The sequence below is a fragment of the Akebia trifoliata genome, chromosome 14 (assembly GCF_017979445.1).
Source record: "Akebia trifoliata isolate Shusen 1 chromosome 14, ASM1797944v1, whole genome shotgun sequence".
Classification (NCBI taxonomy): domain Eukaryota; kingdom Viridiplantae; phylum Streptophyta; class Magnoliopsida; order Ranunculales; family Lardizabalaceae; genus Akebia; species Akebia trifoliata.
Genome location: NC_141388.1, coordinates 1,579,034 through 1,601,398, shown reverse-complemented (window position 1 = coordinate 1,601,398; position 22,365 = coordinate 1,579,034). Strand labels below are relative to the sequence as shown.

The window sequence follows — 22,365 nt, the reverse complement described above, 5'->3', positions numbered from 1 at the left end:
AGAAATATTTTATGTAATAAGCTTAATTTTTTATAAAGAACCATTGATAAACATAAGATCCAAAGTCAAAAAATAGGAAGCGTTCCTTTAGATGACACGTTTCTATAGCACAATTTCAACAGTTGACAGAGTGCCACATCAGCGATACAATTAGATCCCACACTTAAAATATTGGGATTAAGTAGTCGTTCATTTTTAAAGATATGGATCTTGAGAAAAAAAATCTTGTTTATTTATTTATTGTAAATCAGATCTAATTCGTGACCACAAGTGGGCTGAGATGTTACTTTTTTTTTTTTTTTTAATCCCTAGTATGACTCCCTCTCATATGTTGAAACTATGCTATAGTAACTTTGTGCTACAGAGGATCTTCCCAGAAAATACCTTTGAGTGGTTGACAAAACACGTGGTCCAATCATTGTGATCCACGTAAGACATTGTTTGATACTTAAAATAATAGAAAGACGAAGGTTATGCTTGTGAGCCATATTCTACTTTTGTGGTGTCGGTTATGCTTGCTAGGTATTGAAACTTTATTCGAGTCAACTACGTGACTAATAGCTCAACTCGAGTGAGTCAGTCGTATAAATGTATTAAATATTTTTAAATTTAAAAATAATTTATTTTTTTTGTTTCCTTACTATAACATCAAATTTAGGCCGAATTCTTACTCTGAGTCTCTGACTCGATAAATCAGTTGAAACGATCCATTAAAAAATTAACTTAATTAAATTTAAAAGTTAATGTATGTGTTACATGAAGGAGCCGAGTATCCCAAGGTGGAAAGATCTACGATTTTCAAATTTATCCACGTGAGTGAGTCGATTGAGTATGCCATCTGACGAGTCATTTTATCAGGACTCGTTTTATAAATAATGGAAATTTATGAGATTGTTCACGTGATGGTGTGGACCCAACCATTTCGCTTGTTGACGTATACGGTCCTCTTCATGTCTAAAAACTTATTTTCTAAATAAAAATAAAATCGTTTTTTTTTTTTTTACCTTCTATTTTATTAAAATATATATACCTCTCCTTACTGCAAAAACGACCATACATGATACATGAAACATGGAAAGTGGGGAACAGCTATAAAGGAGTTCAAGCCATTATGATTTCCTTTGGACTTGTCCTCTGCAGTCTATTTTAAAGAAACACGGATTCCCTAATATGGTGTGGTATAATAGATACATCCCTCCATTTTATTCGATTCCTATAGAAAAATGATCAAATGTGGAGAGTTGCATCTAATCACCATGAGCGACAACATACACAGCTGACGTGGTAAGGGTATGGAATCGTTAATCTTTTCATTGTGTATCTCAAAGAAAAAGATCAATGATTTTATGCCTTCATCACGTTTGTCATGTATAGATCATGTATGTTTGTTCTAGTGCATGTCTTTATCGCGACGACTCTTAAAATAATAGAAGAAAACTATAGTTGAAAAATAGAAAAGCACACCTCAAGTTTCTTGCATGTATCTTTTAAATGCATAATTGCATATGGACGAACGCAAAAGCAAATGCAAATACAAACAAGAAGGTGGCGCTTGACACATACATTAAACTTTAAAGACTCTTTTGAAATAGCAAATAGCAAAGTATTAAATGGATTATAATTTTATTTTTAAAATTATATTTTCTCATAAAATATGAGAGCTGGTATTGGCACTCCCTACTTTTACTTGTTACACTCCAATTAAAAATAAAGAAAATGAATGGTTGAAAATAAATAAAAGTTGGGGTGCCAACAAAACCTCTCTCTTTCTCTTTGGTTTGATTTTTATTTTTTGGTTCAGGATTTTATATGAGTTTAATCATAATTGTAAACAACTACTGAAATTGTTTGAATAAGTGTCATAATATTTTGTAATGTTGAGATTATGATTTGAGTTAAACCTTGGTACTGTTCGAAGGGTGTGTTTTAATGAATTTTTTTTTTTACTCATAGAAACCCAGGATCCACCAATCAAATGAATCCACAAGTATTGCATGACATCCTTAATTTAGAAAACTACTCTCTTTAGTTCCAAAATTATCCTTGCATGCTTGACGTGGCATACACTGAGGAGAGTCTGTGAGCAAAAGTTAGGGTGCCAATAGCAACTCTCTATTTGAGAGACATTTTAGACAAAAACACTTCAAACAAAAAAGAATGCTTTTCTAAAAAAAAAAAATTTTTAAAAAAAAACAAACCTTTTCATTTAATTTATAAGAAATTTCAACATGTTATTTCAGGGAAGACACTTGAATTTCATTATTTTATTGAGGATCTTGCTAAAATCTCTTTTATAATTTTATTATTTTGTGTGGCCACATTCATACTTTATCATTATAAATGCTTCCCAATGGTTATTTCAGCCATTTAAAACCTTGCTTATCAAAATCAATATCATCAAAGTCATATTCTATAAATTTGGGGTCCACTTAACATGTCATGTTCCTTCAATCACCCTAAGTATGAATTGAATAAAATTAAAGATCACCAATGTTATTCAAGCTTCGGACCGACAATGTAGTGTAAAGGATAATTATATTAGTGAATTTCATGTATCATATGATTTCACACATTGAAATCAAAATGGAATCGATTGCTTTTATGTAGCGCTGACGTATCTTGATAGGAGATTTAACGAATAAGAAGGAATAATCAAACACTTTTTGACTACTAAAATCTAGGGTGAATTATCATTTCGTAAAGTTGAATAAGACAAATTCCCATTCCGGTTAATTGGTCATTTTAATTCCCAAAATGTGAATATATAAGATCATAGATTCTTCAAGTGACGAGAACACAAGTATGAAGTGATATAAGCTCATTATTTTTTTTTCCTTCAAAAGTGTCAATCTCGTTGGTTTATATAGTGACGTTTTTGTCAAAAGTAGCGAACCTATAAGATAGTCATTATAAACTTGCGAAATTATCACTTTTTAAAATCTCTGAGATCGTCACCATTCATGTTTTGGGAATTAAAATGAACAATAAGCCAGAATCGGAATTTTGTCAAAAGTTGATCACATTTTGATAAATTTCTCTAAAATCGAAATTATGGGATCGAATGTTTTCATGTTGTGTCCAATTTATCTTGATTGGAGATTGAACAATAGAAGGAATGACTCTACACTTTTTAACTCATAACCAAGTATCAAACATTTAAAGGAGCAAAATTCTAGGGAATGGCCCCACGGAAACAGGTATGTGTCTTGAGTTCGTTGGACACTGGCTGTCTATCGTCGTTGGACTCTATAAAAACCCTTAAAAGAGGGTACGTTATGTGAGGTTGTTTTGTAATTCATGACAATATGGGATCCTTTTCCGTAATTTCACTTTCTAATTTAAATTACCTGAAAAATGAAATCTGGAAAACGCGCCAAAAGAAACAGACTGAAAATAGGGGCCACTGTTACGGAAAGCCAAAGAGTGCCAGAAACAGAAAGCGAAAGTGAAAGCTTACAGGAAATACGAAAAAAGAAAAAAAAAAACATAAACCCTAATTTTTTTTTGTATAGTTTTTGAACTCTAAATCTCTTCATCTCTTCAAAGTAAAAGAGTTGTTGTTGTTGCAGTCAGGAATAAAGGTTTTGTTCTTCTGCGAGAATCTCTCTCTTTTGCTTTTGCTCTCCAATAATGGATTCTCATCGAGTTTCAAAAAGCAGAGAGAGAAAAAGAGAAGTAAAATAAATAAAAAAATTTAAAATTTGAGACTGATTTTACTGGAAATATAGTAATACGGATTGTCGCTTTGTTGAGACTTCAAAGCCGTGAGTTCCAGCTCGATTTTCTGGAATCGTGTTTGGACGATTGCCTGTGTTCTTGATCCATGTCTTTAAGATGTCTCTATCTGTGAAGAAAATTGACCTTGGAATACGACACATAAGAGTTTCAGATGCTTGATCGTGACGGAAGTGATTTTTTTAACCTTTGACTGGAATTTCGAGACGATTTAGGGAAGATTTTGCTTCAATCGGAAGCATTTTCAGTGGATTTGGTGTTTTTCTGAAAGATTTAAAGCGAAGAAGTTTGATTTGAGAGTGCATTTAAGATCCGATTCCAAAGTTTCTTACCTTGTAGAGGAAATCTTTGAATTTGATCTTTAATTTCGAGTTTACAGACGACTGCTTTGGATTCCTCAGCTCAAATTTGCAGTTCGTTTGAGTTGATTAAGCGATTCTTTCGAAGTTCAATGGCAGAGCTGTAAACAAGAGAGAAGAGATCGGTTCTTGATTTGCAGAGATCAACCTGCTTGAATTTACTCGAGTTAAATTGGTTTTTATTCGTTCTCCGAGTTCGAGAATCGGATCAGAAAACGAGAGGTAAGATTCCCAAAAACTCGAAATAAATTTCTCGCGATATGATGAGTATGAATTGTTTTTTACTATTTTTAATAGTTATTTAGACTTTATTTCATTTTTAAGAGAAAGAAAGAAAAAAAAAAAACAAATGGAAGGTGAGAATTACAAAAACAATTTATAGGATCGGATTTGAAAAAAGATATTGACAATAATGGGTTTTTATAATCATTTTTATAAATAACTTTTAAGAAAAATGGTACAACAAACAATTTGTGATTTTAATCATTTTTTATTGAGTACTAATTTTTTTATCCAAATGTTCATTTAACTATTATTATATATCTTTTGATAATTTATAAAAAAAATAAAAATAAAATAAAAATTATATAATTGGAATAGGGAAGCAATTCAATTTGGTAGAGTTAAACCGTTCCAATGACTCTAGTGTTATTAAATTAATTATTTCAAATCTTACTAAAGGTCGTTGAGCTAATCTTGTGGCATCCAAGGGTTGTAGAAGACAAAACCCTATGAACACAAAACAATGGAGATCTAAAATCTTGGGTCATTTTTTTTTAATCTAAATTTTTTCATGAAATCTGAAGGATTGTGGTTTTGGATTTGCCAATTTGATTATAGCTTAACGACCCTTGAAATCTTACTAAATTAGTAAGGAAAATGTTTATCTGAATCATATTTATTTATTTCTTTCTTAAAAAAAAAGTTTCTCTCTTTTGCCCGTTCTCTACCCACATGTTTATGTTTTATATTTCAAATTTTAAAAAAGATCGTTGGGCCCACATTGATAATCATATTGACAATCCAACAACACAGACATCTAGATTTCATGAAAATATTCATATTAAAAAAAAAAAATTAAAAACAATTGTTTTTCGAGCTTGATCCATGGTGTTTAAAAAAGACGGCTACTAAGCACCCACATTTAAAAATAAAATTTCAACGGTGAAAAATAACTATTTTTTATTTTATTTTATTTTAAGGTCATATAATTTTATCCTCTACAACCTCATTTCATCGGATCATGATTTTAAATGTCACAAGGTGATCAAATCTTAAAGTTTCTTTTTTTCACTATGGACAAGAGATAGACTTTTTTTTTAATAAGTTATATGCTTCCACATGAGTGTACTTCAAGTCAGTCCACCAAAAGTTCGTCAAATTATCAACACTCTCTCTCTCTCTCTTTCTATATAGGGGTAGTTCATGAGACAACTATTGTGATAAAGTCTATGACAATAATTTTTGTCTTGTATGGTTTAGAAGTTTCAAACTGGGCTGATTTTTGGTGACGATGATCTCCTCATCATACAGATCATCATCACCAAAAATCAACTCATTTCGAAATTTTTGACCCTATCAAAAGTGGTTTATAAAAACTTAAACAATCCACAATTCTTCAACTTGTAAAGTGGGGTTAGAAGTTTTGGAATGGGCTGATTTTTGGAGAGGATGATCTCCTCACTATAGAGATCATCCTCACAAAAAATCAGCTCATTTCAAAACTTCTAACCCCATTAAAAGTGGTTTACAAAAAATTGTTGTCATAGATTTTATCATAATTGTTGTCCTATATATATATAGGAGAAGGTCGCATGGACCGAGGTCCACAATTGGGTCATGTGGATTGTTCTGTTGATTTAAATGACAACTTAATTCTCTTGTTTGTGGTCTAGAACTCTAGATTGGGTTTGAAAAAAAAATCCCCTCAAAAAATAATTTTTAGAGCCAAATCTTGAGTTTAAAAATAGACGGCTATTGAGCTCTTAAATTTAATTTCAATTCACTTCTATTTTTTTTCAGGGTCCATTATATTCTATGTTCTATATACACGTGGCATCGTATGATGCATTTGGGTGTCACATTGACATGTGGTCCATATATATAAATAATGTTGAATTAACCTCAAGATTGGACCTCGCGCATCGCACATCTTGACGCGAAAGTGTGGAAAAAGAAATACTTTCCTTGAGATACGAGTGAAAAAATATCTATGGTTCCTATCCATTTTCACGTTAGGACAATATAAAATCCCATCTTGAGTCACTCCAGCATGACTATATATATATATAATATATATATATATATATATATATATAGGGTAGCGTTCAAGGGCAAACTTTTTAGCAAACTTTTTGGCAAAACATTTTTCAAAACATGGGTTAGAGGTTTTGGAATGGGCTGATTTTTGGTGAGGATGATCTCTACGGTGAGTAGATCATCCTCACCAAAAATCAGCCCATTACAAAACTTCTAACCCATGTTTACCAGTTGAAAAATCGTGGACCGTTCATTTTTTGTAAACTATTTTTGATGGTGTTAGAAGTTTTGGAATGAGCTGATTTTTGGTAAGGATGATCTCCTCACCGTAGAGATCATCCTCATCAAAAATCAGCCCATTCCAAAACTTCTAACTCATGTTTTGAAAAATGTTTTGCCAAAAAGTTTGCTAAAAAGTTTGCCATTGAACGCCCCCCATATATATATATATATATATATATATATATATGGGAAATGTTCAGCACCCTAAGTTTTACCATACACTTTAACAAACGTTTTTTGTCCTACATGGGTTAGAAGTTTTGGAATGGGCTGATTTTTGGTGAGGATGATCTCTATGATTAGAAGATCATCTTCCCCAAAAATCAGCCCATTCCAAAATGTTTAACCCCATGTTTACAAGTTGAAAAATCGTGGACCGTCCATTTTTTGTAAATCATTTTTGATGGGGTTAGAAGTTTTGGAATGAGCTGATTTTTGGTGAGATGATCTCCTCACCATAAAGATCATCCTCACCAAAAATCAGCCCATTCTGAAACTTCTAACCCATGTAGGACAAAACGCGTTTGTTAAAGTGTGTGGTAAAACTTAGGGTGCCGAACGGGACCCTATATATATATATATATATATAGGGTAGCGATCAATGGCCAACAGTTTGGCAAACATTTTGGCAAACACATTTTTCAAAACATGGGTTAGAGGTCTTGGAATGGGCTGATTTTTGGTGAGGATGATCTCTATGGTGAGGAGATCATCATCACCAAAAATCAGCCCATTCCAAAACTTCTAACCTCATCAAAAATGGTTTACAAAAAATGGACGGTTCACGATTTTTCAACTTGTAAAATGGGGCTAGAAGTTTTGGAATGAGCTGATTTTTGGTGAGGATGATCTCCTCACCGTAGAGATCATCCTCACCAAAAATCAGCCCATTCCAAGACTCTAACCCATGTTTTGAAAAAATGTTTGCCAAAATGTTTGCCAAACTGTTGGCCACGGATAGGGACCCATATATATATATATATATATAATTATTTTTCTTATCTTATACCATAAATTCTACGAAGTTCATACCCGTATTACCGTATTAGTTAATGAACAAAAACCACCCCCCCTCTCAAAAAAAAAAAAAAAAAAAAAAAAAAGGATTTCCTTTATTTCACGTAAGAAGAAACAATGGCGAGAAGTTATTAAATACGTGATAATTACCGCTTTTATATCTCTGTCTCGTGAATGTTGTACGTACGATCCTTCTAGCGGACTAGTTTACTTCTTTTTATGAGGTTAGAGATAAATGCAACTTTCTGAGTTCCATCTGTGTTCTCTGTATTTTCTATGGTTGCAGAGCTTCTGTGGTCCTGCAGAAAAGCTTACAACTTCAAATATAATCTCAACTACTCTTCTTCTTGGAAGAACGAATATTATTTCTATGATGGTGTTTCTGCAACATGGTTCCGTCTCATTTCCCGGCCTTTCTCTCTCTTTAAACTCTAAAATATAAATCATTCTTGGTTGCAAAACTGCTGGCTTTTGAACAGTAATCATGGCTGTGGAAAGAATCAGAATCTTCCCTTCATCCCTTTTAGTTTTGTTCATTGTTCTTGTTTCAATCTCTTATACAGAACAACTACAATCCTCTCATACTCAAACCCTTTTGAGACTCCAACAGCTACTTAACTTCCCCCCTGTTTTAATCAACTGGAACAACAAAACAGATATCTGCAACATTGAACCCACTTCATCTTTTACTGTTGTTTGTTATGAAAAGAGTATAACTCAGCTGCATATTATTGGGGACAAGAGGATTCCTTTGGCACGAAATTTCTCTATAGATTCGTTCTTCACCACTCTTGTTAGGCTTCCAAGCTTGAAAGTCCTCTCATTGGTGTCTCTTGGTTTATGGGGTGAGTTACCTGGTAAAATTTCTCGTTTATCTTCACTTGAAATTTTCAACATAAGTTCGAATTTCTTTTATGGTGTTATTCCTCAAGAGGTTTCATCTTTGAAGAACCTTCAAACACTTATATTAGATAACAACATGTTCACTGGTAGAGTTCCTGATTGGATGAGTGAGCTTCAAGTGTTATCTGTTTTGAGTTTGAAGAACAATTCTTTAACTGGGTCTCTGCCAAATTTATTGTCAACTTTGGAATCTCTTAGAATTCTTGCACTCTCCACAAACCGATTGTCTGGAGAAGTGCCTGATCTTAGCAGTTTGACAAACCTTCAAGTTCTTGACTTGGAAGATAATTATTTTGGACCGCAGTTTCCGAGTTTGGCCAACAAGTTGGTTACTCTTGTATTGAAGAAGAACAGGTTTAGCTCTGGGATTCCTGAAGAATTGGGCTCCTATTATCAGCTTGAGCGGCTTGATATTTCTTTTAATAGATTCATGGGGCCGTTTCCATCATCACTGCTAACTATAGATTCAATTACTTATCTGAATATAGCTGGGAACAGATTCACTGGAATGCTTTTCGAGAATATGTCATGCAATGAGGAACTTAGTTTTGTGGATTTGTCCTCAAATCTTTTGACTGGGAGCTTGCCCTCCTGTTTGATTTCCGATTCTAAGAACACAGTTGTTCGATATGCTGGAAATTGTCTGGCAAATGGAGATCAAAATCAGCATCCATATTTCTTTTGCCGCAATGAAGCTTTAGCTGTAGGAATATTACCTCTTAAGCAAAAGAAGCCAAGAAGAGCTGCTAATGCTGTTCTTGCATTAACTATAGTTGGAGGGATTTTTGGAGGAATTGCACTTCTTGGTCTGATTTTCTTGGTTGTTAGAAGAGGAAATGCCAACAAGATGATGAAAATACCTCCAATGAGATTAATAACAGAGAATGCGTCAAGTGGGTACTCATCAAAGCTGCTTTCAGATGCAAGTAATGTTTCATCATTGGCTTTATTTTTCCCTTTTTGCAATTCTTATGTTTGAGTAATGATGTTCAGGAAATACGGAAACTAATAACTAACTCAGATAGACTCATGCAGAGCCACAGATTTTTCATCCATTTGTAGTTTCAATTGTCAATGCCGATGTTCGTTATGCTGCTTATTCAGAAACTTTGGTGTTTAACTTTAATTCTATTGCTTTGGCCAATTGGTTTTGGTTTAATAAATTGTAGAAAGATTACTGAATTTTGTTCTCTCAACACAATATCCATTCAAGCCCAGCTTACATACTCATGAAAATATATTTGACGTGATTCTTTTTTCTTTAATCAATGCTCCTGCTCTTTTTATGTGATTTCACATGGTATTTATGTCACAAATTCAATTTGGTGGAGTACATAGCCTTCACCTGATATGACTTCAACAAATTCTCCCAGCTTATGAGTACAAAGTTTGACAGATTGACTTTTCTTGCCTTGCTTGCTTGAAGGGTACATATCTCAAACCATGAGACTAGGAGCACTTGGGCTTCCGGCTTATCGAACATTTTCCTTTGAGGAGCTTGAAGAGGCTACAAATAACTTCGATACAGAAACTTTTCTGGGCAAAGGTTCTCATGGTCAGGTATGCCATCCCATATTGTTAAACACGAGATATTGGATTTTATTGATTGAATTTGTGCCCATTGCTTCATGATTTATTTCATTGCAGTTGTTTTTACAATTCATCTTACCCAAATTCATAGATATGATAAGTGTTCCAGTACATTTCCACAAGGACACTACTTTAGGTTGCCTTAACATAACATGCTTAGATCTAATACTGAATCAGGTCAAACATGGACTACTTTTCAGCTATGTGGAATGACTGCATGTTAGAATATATACATAGAAAATAAATGATGCCAACAGAGAGTAATAAATTAATAACTTTTTTTCCGTCATAGCCATGCTAATGTATCTTTAAGGGCCTTCTTTTTTAAAATAAAAAGATTCTATCCAGAACTGTTTTGGTGTCCATGCAAGTATTAGTACATTGTAAATGTCTCGGCCTCAATTCCATTTATTTACTTCTTACTCTCTAGTATATCATGTACGAAGTCTTCCCTTTTTAGATTTGAGTGTTTGAATCACAGATTTCTAATCTGGACATGAATTTTATTTGCTTCTGTTGTGATCTAGATGTACAGAGGTAGGCTCAGTGGTGGTTCCCTTGTTGCCATTAGATGTGTGAAAGTTAAAAGAAGGCACAATACTCATAACTTTACGCACCATGTCGAACTGATTTCGAAACTCAGACATCGCCATTTGGTTAGTGCTCTTGGACACTGCTTTGAGTGTGACCTGGATGATTCAAGCGTCAGCAGAGTATTCCTTGTTTTTGAATACATACCAAATGGAACACTTAGAAGCCGCATCTCTGGTAAAGGATCATTCATAGTGTATATTAAGTATATTTTCATGTTTTATATTTAAAGAATCCATTCTGGCCTCTACCCAACATGTAGGATACAAAAGAAGATCTTACCTCTCAGGGGTCAATAGTCAATACTTGACTGAATATTCCACTCTGTATTTTTTCTCAGTAGTTGGTTTTCTTACACTTCATTTGGCAGATGGACCTGCAGGACAAACTCTGACCTGGACACAGAGGATAGCTGCTGCAATTGGCATTGCAAAGGGTATCCAATTTCTGCATACAGGGATTGTGCCTGGTGTATTTTCAAATAACCTGAAAATAACAGATGTTCTGTTGGATCAAAACCTTACTGCAAAAATCAGCAGCTATAACCTTCCTTTATTAGCAGAGAATACGGGAAAGGTAGGTACAAGAGGTGGTAAAAAACAATTCTTCTCAAGATGAGGTCTAGGCCCCTAGCCTCAAGGCTTAAATTTCGAATTGTTAGAAGAGGCTTACACCTCATGAAATTGACACTTAAGCCTTGACGGTTGAGCCATGAGACTCAGGCGAGGTTTAAGCCTCAACCATACAAGTGCATGTGTGATGAACATGGGATATATATGATCATCTTCTTTGTATCATTTAAACAAATAAAGTTGACATACATGATTTGGTAGCTTCAGCTAAGAAGCTTCCAAGTGAATAAATTTATATAATGTGGGAGAAACCAAAAAATTGAGAGAACTAAATGCTAAAAAAAAATGAGCTTTAAGTGGGAAGGATAAAGATTCAATGGACTCTCGAATGTTTCGTCAAACTGCCATGATTCACAATGTCATCATTTTTGCTAGAAGTATACCTTGTTTCACATTAGCAGTGACATTACTGAATTTAAGTTAGTAGAAAATATGATACAAGAATAAGTAATAGGCCTTGGAATAATAAAAGAACAAGTTTTGCTTGATGGACATCATATAATCAATAGTCAGTGTTTTGAAAATCCTACCTCAAGAAGAGTGATTTTTATGGTAAATCATCAAAAACAATTACCAATGCCTTAACTTTATCTATCCTTTTATTTTTGTGTTTAATCAACTTCTATAGAATCTTTTAAATCTTGTTTTAGAAAATAATTTGAGGCTTACACCTCGCCTCTCAGAGGCAAATGGCCATATATATGCCTCACTCTATTTGAAACATTGGGGACGAGAATTTCCCTATGAACGAATATCAAGTCATTATTTTGCTTGAAGAAAATATATTTGAGCTGATAGCTTACTTGCTTGGCTAACACTTGCAGATGGGTACAGTAGTGTCTTCTAGTGGATCAAAAGAATTTGGCCTTCCTGGAAGGTTTGTAACCAAATTCCTTTCAAATTTGACTCGTGAAATTCAAATTTGGACATAAATATAGCTTGATAGGCTTATGCTAATTGAAGGGCCTATTAGTCAATAAAAAATATGTCGTATCTGGTGACTATGGGTGATGTTCAGTATGCATATGAATGCATGCTGGTTTACTATAATGATGCAACTTAGTGTTCTACAGTCAACTATCCCTCTTAAACAAACAAATTTCACACCTTTACAACACTTGTCAGCTTACTATTCCTTTTCAGAAAAGATCCACCTCACTCTATCCTCCCTGATTTGGACCATTACCTTTCTCACCTTTTGCAACCAGTTTACTTTTAATGCAGCTTATATAAAAATGAAGATTTGTATTATCCTTCCTAGATTTTATAAATAATGATGTAGACTGTTAAACTAATTCTTTCCAAATCTGTTGCTCTGCAGAACAAGTAACGAGGATAAGAGTGATGGCTATGACTTTGGGGTGATCTTACTAGAAATCATCGTAGGAAGACCGATCATGTCCAAAAGTGAAGTAGATTTTGGAAAAGATCAGGTTAGAGTCTGTTTACTCTGTTTACATACTATTTGCTCTCACTACTTTTTATTGATATTTTATAGTGTGAAAGCAACACCTTTTATTGTTATTATGCAGTTACAAGTAGGCCTGACGGCTGATGATGCATCTCGAAGGAGCATCATTGATCCGGCGATCTGCAATATGTGCTCAGATGAATCATTGAAGACCGTGATGGATATTTGCAACAGGGCTCTGTCGAATGAGCCAGTTGAGAGACCTTCTATTGAGGACATACTATGGAATTTGCAGTTTGCAGCTCAGGTTCAGGAGGAATGGCAAGGAAACTCCCAGAGCTGTGAAGGGTCACCAGTCTCGCCTTCCCAACCCCTACCCTGGCAGCTCAACTTCCAGTAACAGCAAAATTCAGATCCTTGTGATTCCTTGAATCCCATCTTGCAAGGTATTTCTTCATATAATTGTGTTACTCTGCCCCAATTTTTATACCCTATCATGTTATTCAATACTTGTATCAATATTTCATCAAGTCCTATTGATTTCATACTAGAATCATGATAATCTGACTACCCCACGTGGCATACTCAATCAAATCCCCCTGACGTGATATGTGCTAGAACCATAGAGCTGTACTCCTCGGGATACACAACTGCACACACATCTAATGCCAGGGGAGTCAATTGAGTATGACATGTGAGGAAATCAGATTATCACGACTCTTCATACTAAATTAGGCTGCCAATCCAAACACAGCTTACCTGGTTTGGGCAACTAGCGAGTGTCTTTTATTACTCTTTATTACCTGACAGGGTTAGTGCTTTGGAAGTTCACCAGTGTTGCAACAACACTTGCTTTTAAATTTACTTAGCCTGTTTTTTCCCAGCAGAAGTAATACTAATAACATGTTTTTTTATAATGCAGAGATATGTGGGGAGTGATGAAGAGGAAGAAAGGAAATATCGGAAATGTTAAAGACATCTCTTCAATGAAACCTTTCTGAATGTGTGTTCCATGCTCCTTGCATGGATGGTGTGCTTAAAGGTTGCTTCAAATCATTTTCGTGTTATTAGTCTTCTATGTGGTAGTCAAGTTTTTGACTTGTTAAACAGTCAGTGTTTTTGCTTATATCCCATTTTCCCAAGGGAAAATGCTGAAAGCTCTAAAATGTTTCAAAACTGTATTATATTGTTATATTATCGTCATCAATACATTATACATTGCATACGTACCAAACAACCAACAGTGTACTTGGGCCATTGTTATAATGTAGTATTTAGAGCTTATAATGTGGACATTGAAACCCCAATTCCTGGATAACTAAGCTGAGAATCATACTGCTTAGCCCAAACCCATCGCACGGGTTGATTTAAGCACCAAAACAGGACTGTCCCTTAAAGAACCTGGCTATCAACACAATCGATCCCAGACTCCTCTAAATGGAGGCATGAAGAAGCAAGTGCCCAGAAGGTATCTGTTGTAAACAACCAATACAACAGACCTGTTTTTTTTTCTTTTTTCTTTAAGGTATTCTCAAGATGTGAAGCTTATGCCATTTTTGAAAACATAAGTTAAATCTCGTAGTCAGATTAAATATGAAAATAATTTTGGAAGCTTTACAAATTAAATTTTTCGTTTACAAAAAGCAATTAAAAACAATTGTAATTTTCTTTTAAAAAAAGACATTCATATTATTTGTTTATTGTTAATTATAGAAGATTTAATAATAACCTATGGAAAGAAAAGATTACAAATGCTTGAGTTGTCGAGAAAGCCAACCAAGGGTAGGGAAAAAAAAAATACATTTCCACAGAGCAAAATCACAACTCTTATAAGTTTCATTGTTGTCAGTATTGACATCAAGGATGGGGTGTCAATCGACGCAAGGCACCTACAGTAACAAAAATATCATAACTCGTTGAACAAAGGAACCAAACTCAAATATCAAGTAAATATAAGAGCTCTTAAACATCCATGGTTACTTTTGAAACTAACCCACTGTGGAGATACAAAATCAAAGCTCCGAGAAGTCCTTTGAATACGCACTACCAAAGCAACTTATATGACAGAAGATTGCATGAAACCAAATGAAAGAGAGAATCAAGAGAAAACATGGAGACCTGAAAGACAATCTAGCAATAGTCTTTATAATGCAGAACTTGAAATCGATAAAAAAAAAAGTCCTCTAAAAGAACAATGCATGCATATTATATGTAGGTCAAACATGACGGTTTGATAAAAGTTTTTGCCAACATAACACTACTTCAAACCCACCCCACTCTCTGTAATTTTTTCGTTGGTAGAATAAAGATGGGAGGTTCTTTTCTTTTGCCTTCACAGTCAGTCAGCAGTCCAGCTTTGCTCCACTATTTCACGCACTCTTCGGTTGTACTCCCGCTTATTTTCACTGAACATGCGAGCTGCCTCAGAATTTGCAGGGGAGTTCGGGTTTGGATCGCAGAGCAGGGACTAAGAAAAGGGACATCAACATGCTTCGTCAGAAGTAACTCATAAAATCATGATAAGGCCAGCCACTAAAAGGCTGCAAACAAAGATAAATTCATGGGTGCCATCAAGATATGTGATTTTTTTATTTATGGGTATTAATTAAGGGTGGAAGTTAAAAAAAAAAAAAAAATTGGTTTTCGGTCAATAGTTCAACACAAATAATGCCTTGCACTGCAAGAAAAATGGTTTCATATTGAGTTGGTGAAATCTTCTTTTTTGGGGTCTTTTCTTCCATCATTTTTTGTTCCACCCTCGACTTCCCTTTTTTAGTATAGTTGTTGACATTGGTCCATCTAAAAGAAAAAAGATACATATCAAGGATAAAAAAAAAGATATTCATAAAGTCTACTGAACACTTCTACTAATTGATTTAAGGGGTGATGTCGTTAACTTAGTAAATCAATCGGAGCTAGGTTGTAACTCCCAAGAAATTTGAAAGGGGATAATCTTAAAATCATAGCAACAAAGTTTGGATTCGGAAATTGTTCGGTGGGGGGTTCAATTTGGATAAATTCGTGAAATTTTCGTAAAAAAGTCAGCAAAATTTCAGAGATTATACAAAATATTTTAAAGGGTTTCTTACCAAAACCTATCATCTCCAACCTCTCTTTAAATCCTATCTTCTTTTTTCTGTTTGAATGTTGATAGAACTAAAATTTTGGAGGCTAAAGGTAAAAATATTACCATATTCCACAATGAATTGAGGGATCATCGATTACTTCATCAATTTGCCAAATTAATCGGCTAACCCCTAATTCAGAGAATTTTGTGACAATGCTTAAAATGTTAACTTAAAAGCTAAAACTCTCTATGATGCTCAAAACAGGGTCAGAAAAGGATAGTCCCTCAGTCTCTCTTGTTAATCTATGTTTAAATAAGTAGCAAATAATTCCTAACAGGGAATTTCAGTAATGAGTACTCAAAATAGAACATTTATTGATTCAATAAAACATGAGTGCATGGGTTTAGAGTTCAAAAGTTAACTAAGAAGACCAATATCTTCCCTAAACAATGTAAAAGATCAAAATAATTCACACCTGAATAGAAGTCAGTATAGCTGCAACATCATAAATGGGACTCCACTGGTTCTGTAAAATATCCAAGCAAATACTCCCATCTGCATAGACTGGCCAAAATTTTGCAAATGCAAACAGGGAACGTCTTTATCTCAGTAAAACAACATTCCAAAATCTATAAAGCATGATTCAAAGCTAAGCATCTAAATGGAGCAACAACACTCGACAGTTTATCATGTGTATCGACGATAAAATAAAATAAAACTTGTGAATTGAAATTTTTAACATACTGTTTGGATGAAACATCCGTGAGACGAACCGAACTGTTGGAGGCTTATTGGGGTAGTCCTCCGAGCACTGCAGTGTCAATTTAAACGTACCTAAGGAAGATCCAAAGAAGACTTAGATGCTAAACAACATAAGTTTGAAATGAAGATATTGCAAAGAAGGTACCGACCATGCAAGTAAAAAAGAAAAGCCAAGATTCAATAATATTGATGAAACACAGTAGCAAGACTAACGCAAATAATTTCTAATTAATTTATTCCTTCTCTTCAAATATTGCTACTCCATAAAATTCAATCTTTAACATATCAACAACTCAACACAGTTAAAATTCATTAACAGACATATTGGTGAAAAAATCCATCTAAGAAAAGAAAAAAAATAGATATCCCATCAAAAGAAATTGAGAATAGGCAAAGGAGAATTACTTAAGCTTGGTAACCTAATAACACTATATGGGAACCCCTCCAACTCATGTTGGAAGACAAGTTTGGTTATAGAGGAGAAATCTAAGACCCATGCAATTGTCTAAGCTCCTCCACTCATAATATCGCAGTAAGATTGTGGTCCCAGCTCAATTACAATGGGGAACATGTCAATAGAAAGAACTCAATAAGCTCCACCAATGATACAACTTGTAATTAATATTGAAGCGGACCCTCCAAAAACTAATACAGGGAGCATTGCTTTCTCAAATTTAACATAAAAACACCGTTCTAACCAAGCAGCGAAGAGTTGGTAATAGAACTGTTTTTAACAAAATTCCTATGGTATTATAGAAGAAACCCATTATTAAACTTTCAAACAAACACACACTCTTAAGTTACATCATTGTAGCTTATTCCCACATCCCTTAAATATAAACCAACCTAAGAAAAGAATGCAAGTGGGGATCTTCTTGCAATTCTTTTGAGAACACTGACGAGCAGAAAAGAAAACAAAAGTTCGTAAGTAACATTTCAGCACTATATTTTTCAAGGCCAGTTAACATGGCCCAAAGATTATAAATCAATGGAGAACCAAAAGACCAAACCATATAAAGTCCGTAACATTAACTTGGTTCAGTTTAGTAAACTCAAGCTAAGAAAACAGATGTTAGAAAATGTAAAATGCTGAAAAAATGATTCAATTGAAATTCTAAACTCACTTTTCAAAAGGAAAAATAAACCAGAAAATGGTATTATAATTCAACATCCTGTTAGTGTCAATAAACAAACAAAACCTGAAAACTAGTTACTAATCCAACAAAGAAAACCACAATTTCACTGCAATCTCAACTATAAACAACTACAACCTAAACACAATTCCTAATCTAATATAAAAAATAAAAAAATAAACAGATTAATTTTTTTTTTTATATAGAACAAGAAAATATTAAAATGGGAAGGTCATTGGGCACATATTGGTCATGGGTTGAGGACGGCAATCAAACTCTACGAACATAAGTCCCCATTCTAGTTGGGGCAATTTTGGTTCATTCTGAATTAACAATGCTAAAATAATATTTTTGCCAACAACCAATTTGAAATACTTCTTCCGAACGGGTCGATTCAGATCCATGCGACCAGAATTGTTAATCCACTTAGATTAAGAAAACCCAATATCATTCACAGACATCAACAACCAAAAAACTAATTATATTTAGCAACCATAACTAGAAAAATAAGTAAAACTGAAGAAAACCCATAACACAAAAACAATCCATTAACATTAAATCGGAAATATTTGCTAAAAAATGAAGAAAAATAACTAGAAGATGAAAATAAAAAACCGAAAACCACTCACCTCCATCCCAAGGGGTATCATCAGGTCTGCAAATCAAAATCAAAACAAGAGCTCTCAAACCATCCAATTCAAGAGACTAAAAAAAGATAAATTTTTACCATAACAACGTAGAAAACGAAAAATTACCCAAAAATGACAGCGTTCCAAAGCATAATATTGTTATCCTGAGGAGCTCCACTGATCCCAGCTGGTGGATCTTGCTGCAACCTCTTGAAATCTCTCATCAATCGCTTTCTAGCTGGTGTGGACATCTTCCTTCCCCCAAAATTCAATGCCTTTTCCAACGATTTCTCTCTATTTCCAATCAGATTTTAGGGTTCCAAACAAGAAATCAATCGATTATAAGTGATAAAATGGGTGGTTTTGTTTGAAAGATCTCACCTTTTTCAACTGCGTTTCTCCTTCTTCTCTCTTGTCCGTGTGTGCGTAGAGAGAGAGAGAGAGAAAGAGAGAATCTAAAGGAGAGAGATTAGTCCGAATGTTTTCTTTCTTTATAGACTCTCTCTATCTCTCTCTCATAGTCTCATGTGGCTTTCGCTTCTTTGCAAGAAGAAGTCATTTTCTAATAATAAATCATCCTCGGTGTCATCCATCACCATTACTCCAGTTATTCATTACTAGTGAACTTTGGTTGGCATATTAAATATCTTTTTTTACTTATAACACACCAATCTATTCAACTTGCTGAAATGTAGATATTTGTTTTTATTAAGACACCCCACTATTTCACTATTTCTTCTCCAACACCAACAGTCTTTCAACTCATTTTTAGAGAAATTCTATGTGCACCCCCACTAACTATTACTAATTACACCTTAATTATTCAAATTATGAAAAATCAGTTATCAGAAGTAATTTCTTCTAACAACAAATCAATCAAATCCTAAGAATGCGTTACAAAACAAATACAAATGATGATAAAGAAAGTATTGAAAAAAAAAAAAAACCTATAATACAAGATTTACATGATTCACTTATAATAGGACTACATCTACTAATCGAAGAAGAAATTACAATAATAAAAATTTATTTACCTTTAATATTCTAATGAAACTCACTATATCTCTACACCCAACTTTAGTAAGAACTCAAACAAAAAATTTCGATTTCACTTCTATTGTCATAAATCTGTGATAAATAAATATGAAGATCACCTTTAAGAACATGAGTTTTTAAATTTTACAAGAGAAAAAGAATACACACGTAGAAACTCAATGCCTTCTTACACCCTTTAGAAAGAGAAAAAAAAAATCCTTTTATATAATCATTCAGAATCTCTTTTTATTTCTCATAAGTTAATGAAAAGAAAATATCAAAATTTCCCACATAAGTGAAAAAATCCATCAATTCATAAGAAATAAAATAATGGTGATTTTATATCATCAAATCCAACATTATTTATCACAACTAACGGAAAATTAACATAATTTAAAATAAAAATTAACATTTTCATATCGAAATTTTCTTCATTGTACTCGTACAAGATAAAAATGTCACGAATGACCATTATAGACAATAACCCATCTAAAAGAATAAGTTGACGTCAACTATGATTGTCTATTCCAACCTCTTGATGTTGATTTCGTGCTCATCATTTTTAGATATGTATCTGTATCAAAAATAAGAAATATATCTAGATTGGTTGATTTTTGTTTTTGTAAATTTGGTTGGAGTGTAACAAGTAAAAGTTGGGTGTCAAGAGGAGTTATTTTTTTTAATTATTATACCCAAATTCACGTGGTCCAAAGAATAGACGGTCATGATTGAGTGAAGGGTACCTTTGAAACTTTCCCAATCACTAATTTGATGAGGACCTGTACTCCACCAATCAAGTGGACAGAAGGGAATCCCTAGATTCGCCAAGGTCCCAACTTTTTCCCTCGAAATGATGTTGTAGCCATCTCAGTCCAAGTGCAAGTGCATGGAATGGGACCCACCACAAATTGACCTGATAAGCTCATTGTGATAATCAATTTAATCATAGAAAATTCTTCATTATATGCCTTTGCTCAAGCAATAAAGCTATTGAAAGTTTTTTTATATTTTATTTTAATGATTTAAAATTTTTAAATAATAGAAAATTTCAAATTTTAAAAATATTTCTTATGAAAATTGTTTCACCATATGGGCCAAAAGTATCCATTTATTTGATTGAAAAAAGTGATTCTAAGGCATTTTTCTTTATAAAAGCACATTGTCTCATTATATATGCTAATCGGAGGATACATTGAAATAAAACTAATATCAGGTAATTTGATACATCCACTCTACTATCATTAAAATATGCCTACGGTTAACTAATTATTGGACTCCAAAAATGATCAAAATCATACCCAATCAAAAAAGGATGTTATTCAAACGCATTTCAAGTAATTGTAGTAAAACCTGACCTGTTGACCTTTTTGCTCAAGTAAATTACCTAATAGAATAATGTTGAAGTGATCTCAAGATTGGACCTCACATTGCACACTTCGATGTGAAAGTGTATGGAAACCATAGATGATTTCGTTGAGATACAATTAAAAAGCATCTTTGGTACCTATCCACTTTCACGTCAAGATGTGTGATGTGAGGTCTAATCGTAAGGTCACTCCAGCACGACTCTACTTAAAACAATTCTTAGAAAATTAGATTGCATAATAGATATGCAGAGATATTTATGAAGATAAACTAGATAAGAGAATCAATCTTTCCAAATTAATTTAATAAATTGATTCCTAAAAGAAAAAATGATACTCAGATCAATAAATCATGAAATCCAACTCTGAGGATTATAGACATAACCCAATGATATATCACATATCTCTATGATAAATCTTAATAGTTCGATTTCATAATAAAAGTTGGAATTTTGTGTTTTCTTATTTTTTATTTACTGTGCCAATGGTTCCAAACCTATATTTAAAGTCAAAAAAGGCCCATCCCATCGAGAAAGGAGAATCAAATTTGTACGTTAAAAAAAAAAAGAGTAAGTGATTTAGCTAATAATTGTCTGACTCAAAAAGTTTCACTTGATTTGTACTCTACTAACGTGGCAAGGGCACATAACCGTTGATTGTTTTCCTTGTGTATCTCAAAGAAAAAGATCTATGGGTTTGTGCCCTTACCACGCCAACCACGTACACACTAAGTGAAAATTTTCAAGTAAGAAAATCAAGACTTTACACTAGAGAATTATCTCTAAGGATCATGGTTTTTAAACTCGTCCGAGATCGAGACGTATCGCCCGAGTTAACTCGATATCAGAGCTGAACGAGACCAACTCACAAAGTCATTTTTTTTATCGAGTTTTATGACGCACGTGTAATTTTTTGATTTGTCTCACGAGACATCTCAAACGTATCAGAAAACTCATCCGAGACAACTCGATATCGGAGCTGAACGAGACGAGACGAGATACCGAGTTTAAAAACCATGTTAAGGATAGAATAATGTAATTGGCAAATTGGACAATGAACCTCATAAAAAAGGATTTATTTCCCAAATTCTCCTCTTCTTTGCATTTTTCTTATTTGCATTTGATGTATGAGAATACAATTTGTGCATAAAAAATTGTGATTATAGGATAAATCTCGAGTGGAGCATTGCCCAAGATAACACCTCCGCATAATATAAAAAATCAGACTCCTTTACACTCAAATAGCTCTGGCTATAGGTTAAGGTGCCTTTGTTGAGAAGAGTACAATGGATTTACATTATGTGATCATCTAAGATTCCCATGCATTGTCATAGAGAAAATATACATATAACTCAGGGGCTACCCACGTGGGCATACCCTCAGTTACTTAGTGAGTGTGATGTGCACCATTGCACGTGCCTGAAAACTAATCCTTCAACAAGAGCACAAAGGCAAGGCCTAAGTTGCTTTTCAAAGCATTCATGAAGGTGTACTTCTGAGATGAGTCAAAGCACATTCGAGACATCGTGACAAACCTTCTCCTAATGCATAATTTAACCGCCTCTTAGAATCTTAGCATGCACAAAAATTATCTTT

At 33.8% G+C, this 22,365-nt stretch overlaps 2 protein-coding genes across 2 annotated transcripts; one reads left to right on the top strand and one right to left on the bottom strand.

Moving 5' to 3' along the window:
* The first annotated feature begins 3,572 nt into the window (after positions 1-3,572).
* On the top strand, positions 3,573-14,004 carry LOC147385364 (Leucine-rich repeat protein kinase family protein). Its single transcript, XM_086422060.1, has 9 exons — positions 3,573-4,316; positions 7,939-9,481; positions 9,982-10,115; positions 10,673-10,913; positions 11,107-11,312; positions 12,193-12,245; positions 12,690-12,801; positions 12,901-13,225; positions 13,702-14,004. The coding sequence occupies exons 2-8, from the start codon at positions 8,137-8,139 to the stop codon at positions 13,177-13,179; spliced, it is 2,370 nt and encodes a 789-aa protein (XP_086278186.1). The 5' UTR covers positions 3,573-4,316; positions 7,939-8,136; the 3' UTR covers positions 13,180-13,225; positions 13,702-14,004.
* An 894-nt stretch (positions 14,005-14,898) lies between these two features.
* Positions 14,899-18,917, bottom strand: LOC147385363 (ubiquitin-conjugating enzyme E2 2). Its single transcript, XM_086422061.1, has 6 exons — positions 18,753-18,917; positions 18,498-18,665; positions 18,372-18,397; positions 16,592-16,681; positions 16,323-16,411; positions 14,899-15,246 (listed from the first exon to the last, which is right to left on the bottom strand). Exons 2-6 carry the CDS (start codon positions 18,620-18,622, stop codon positions 15,118-15,120), a joined length of 459 nt encoding a protein of 152 aa, XP_086278187.1. The 5' UTR covers positions 18,623-18,665; positions 18,753-18,917; the 3' UTR covers positions 14,899-15,117.
* Positions 18,918-22,365: the final 3,448 nt, after the last annotated feature.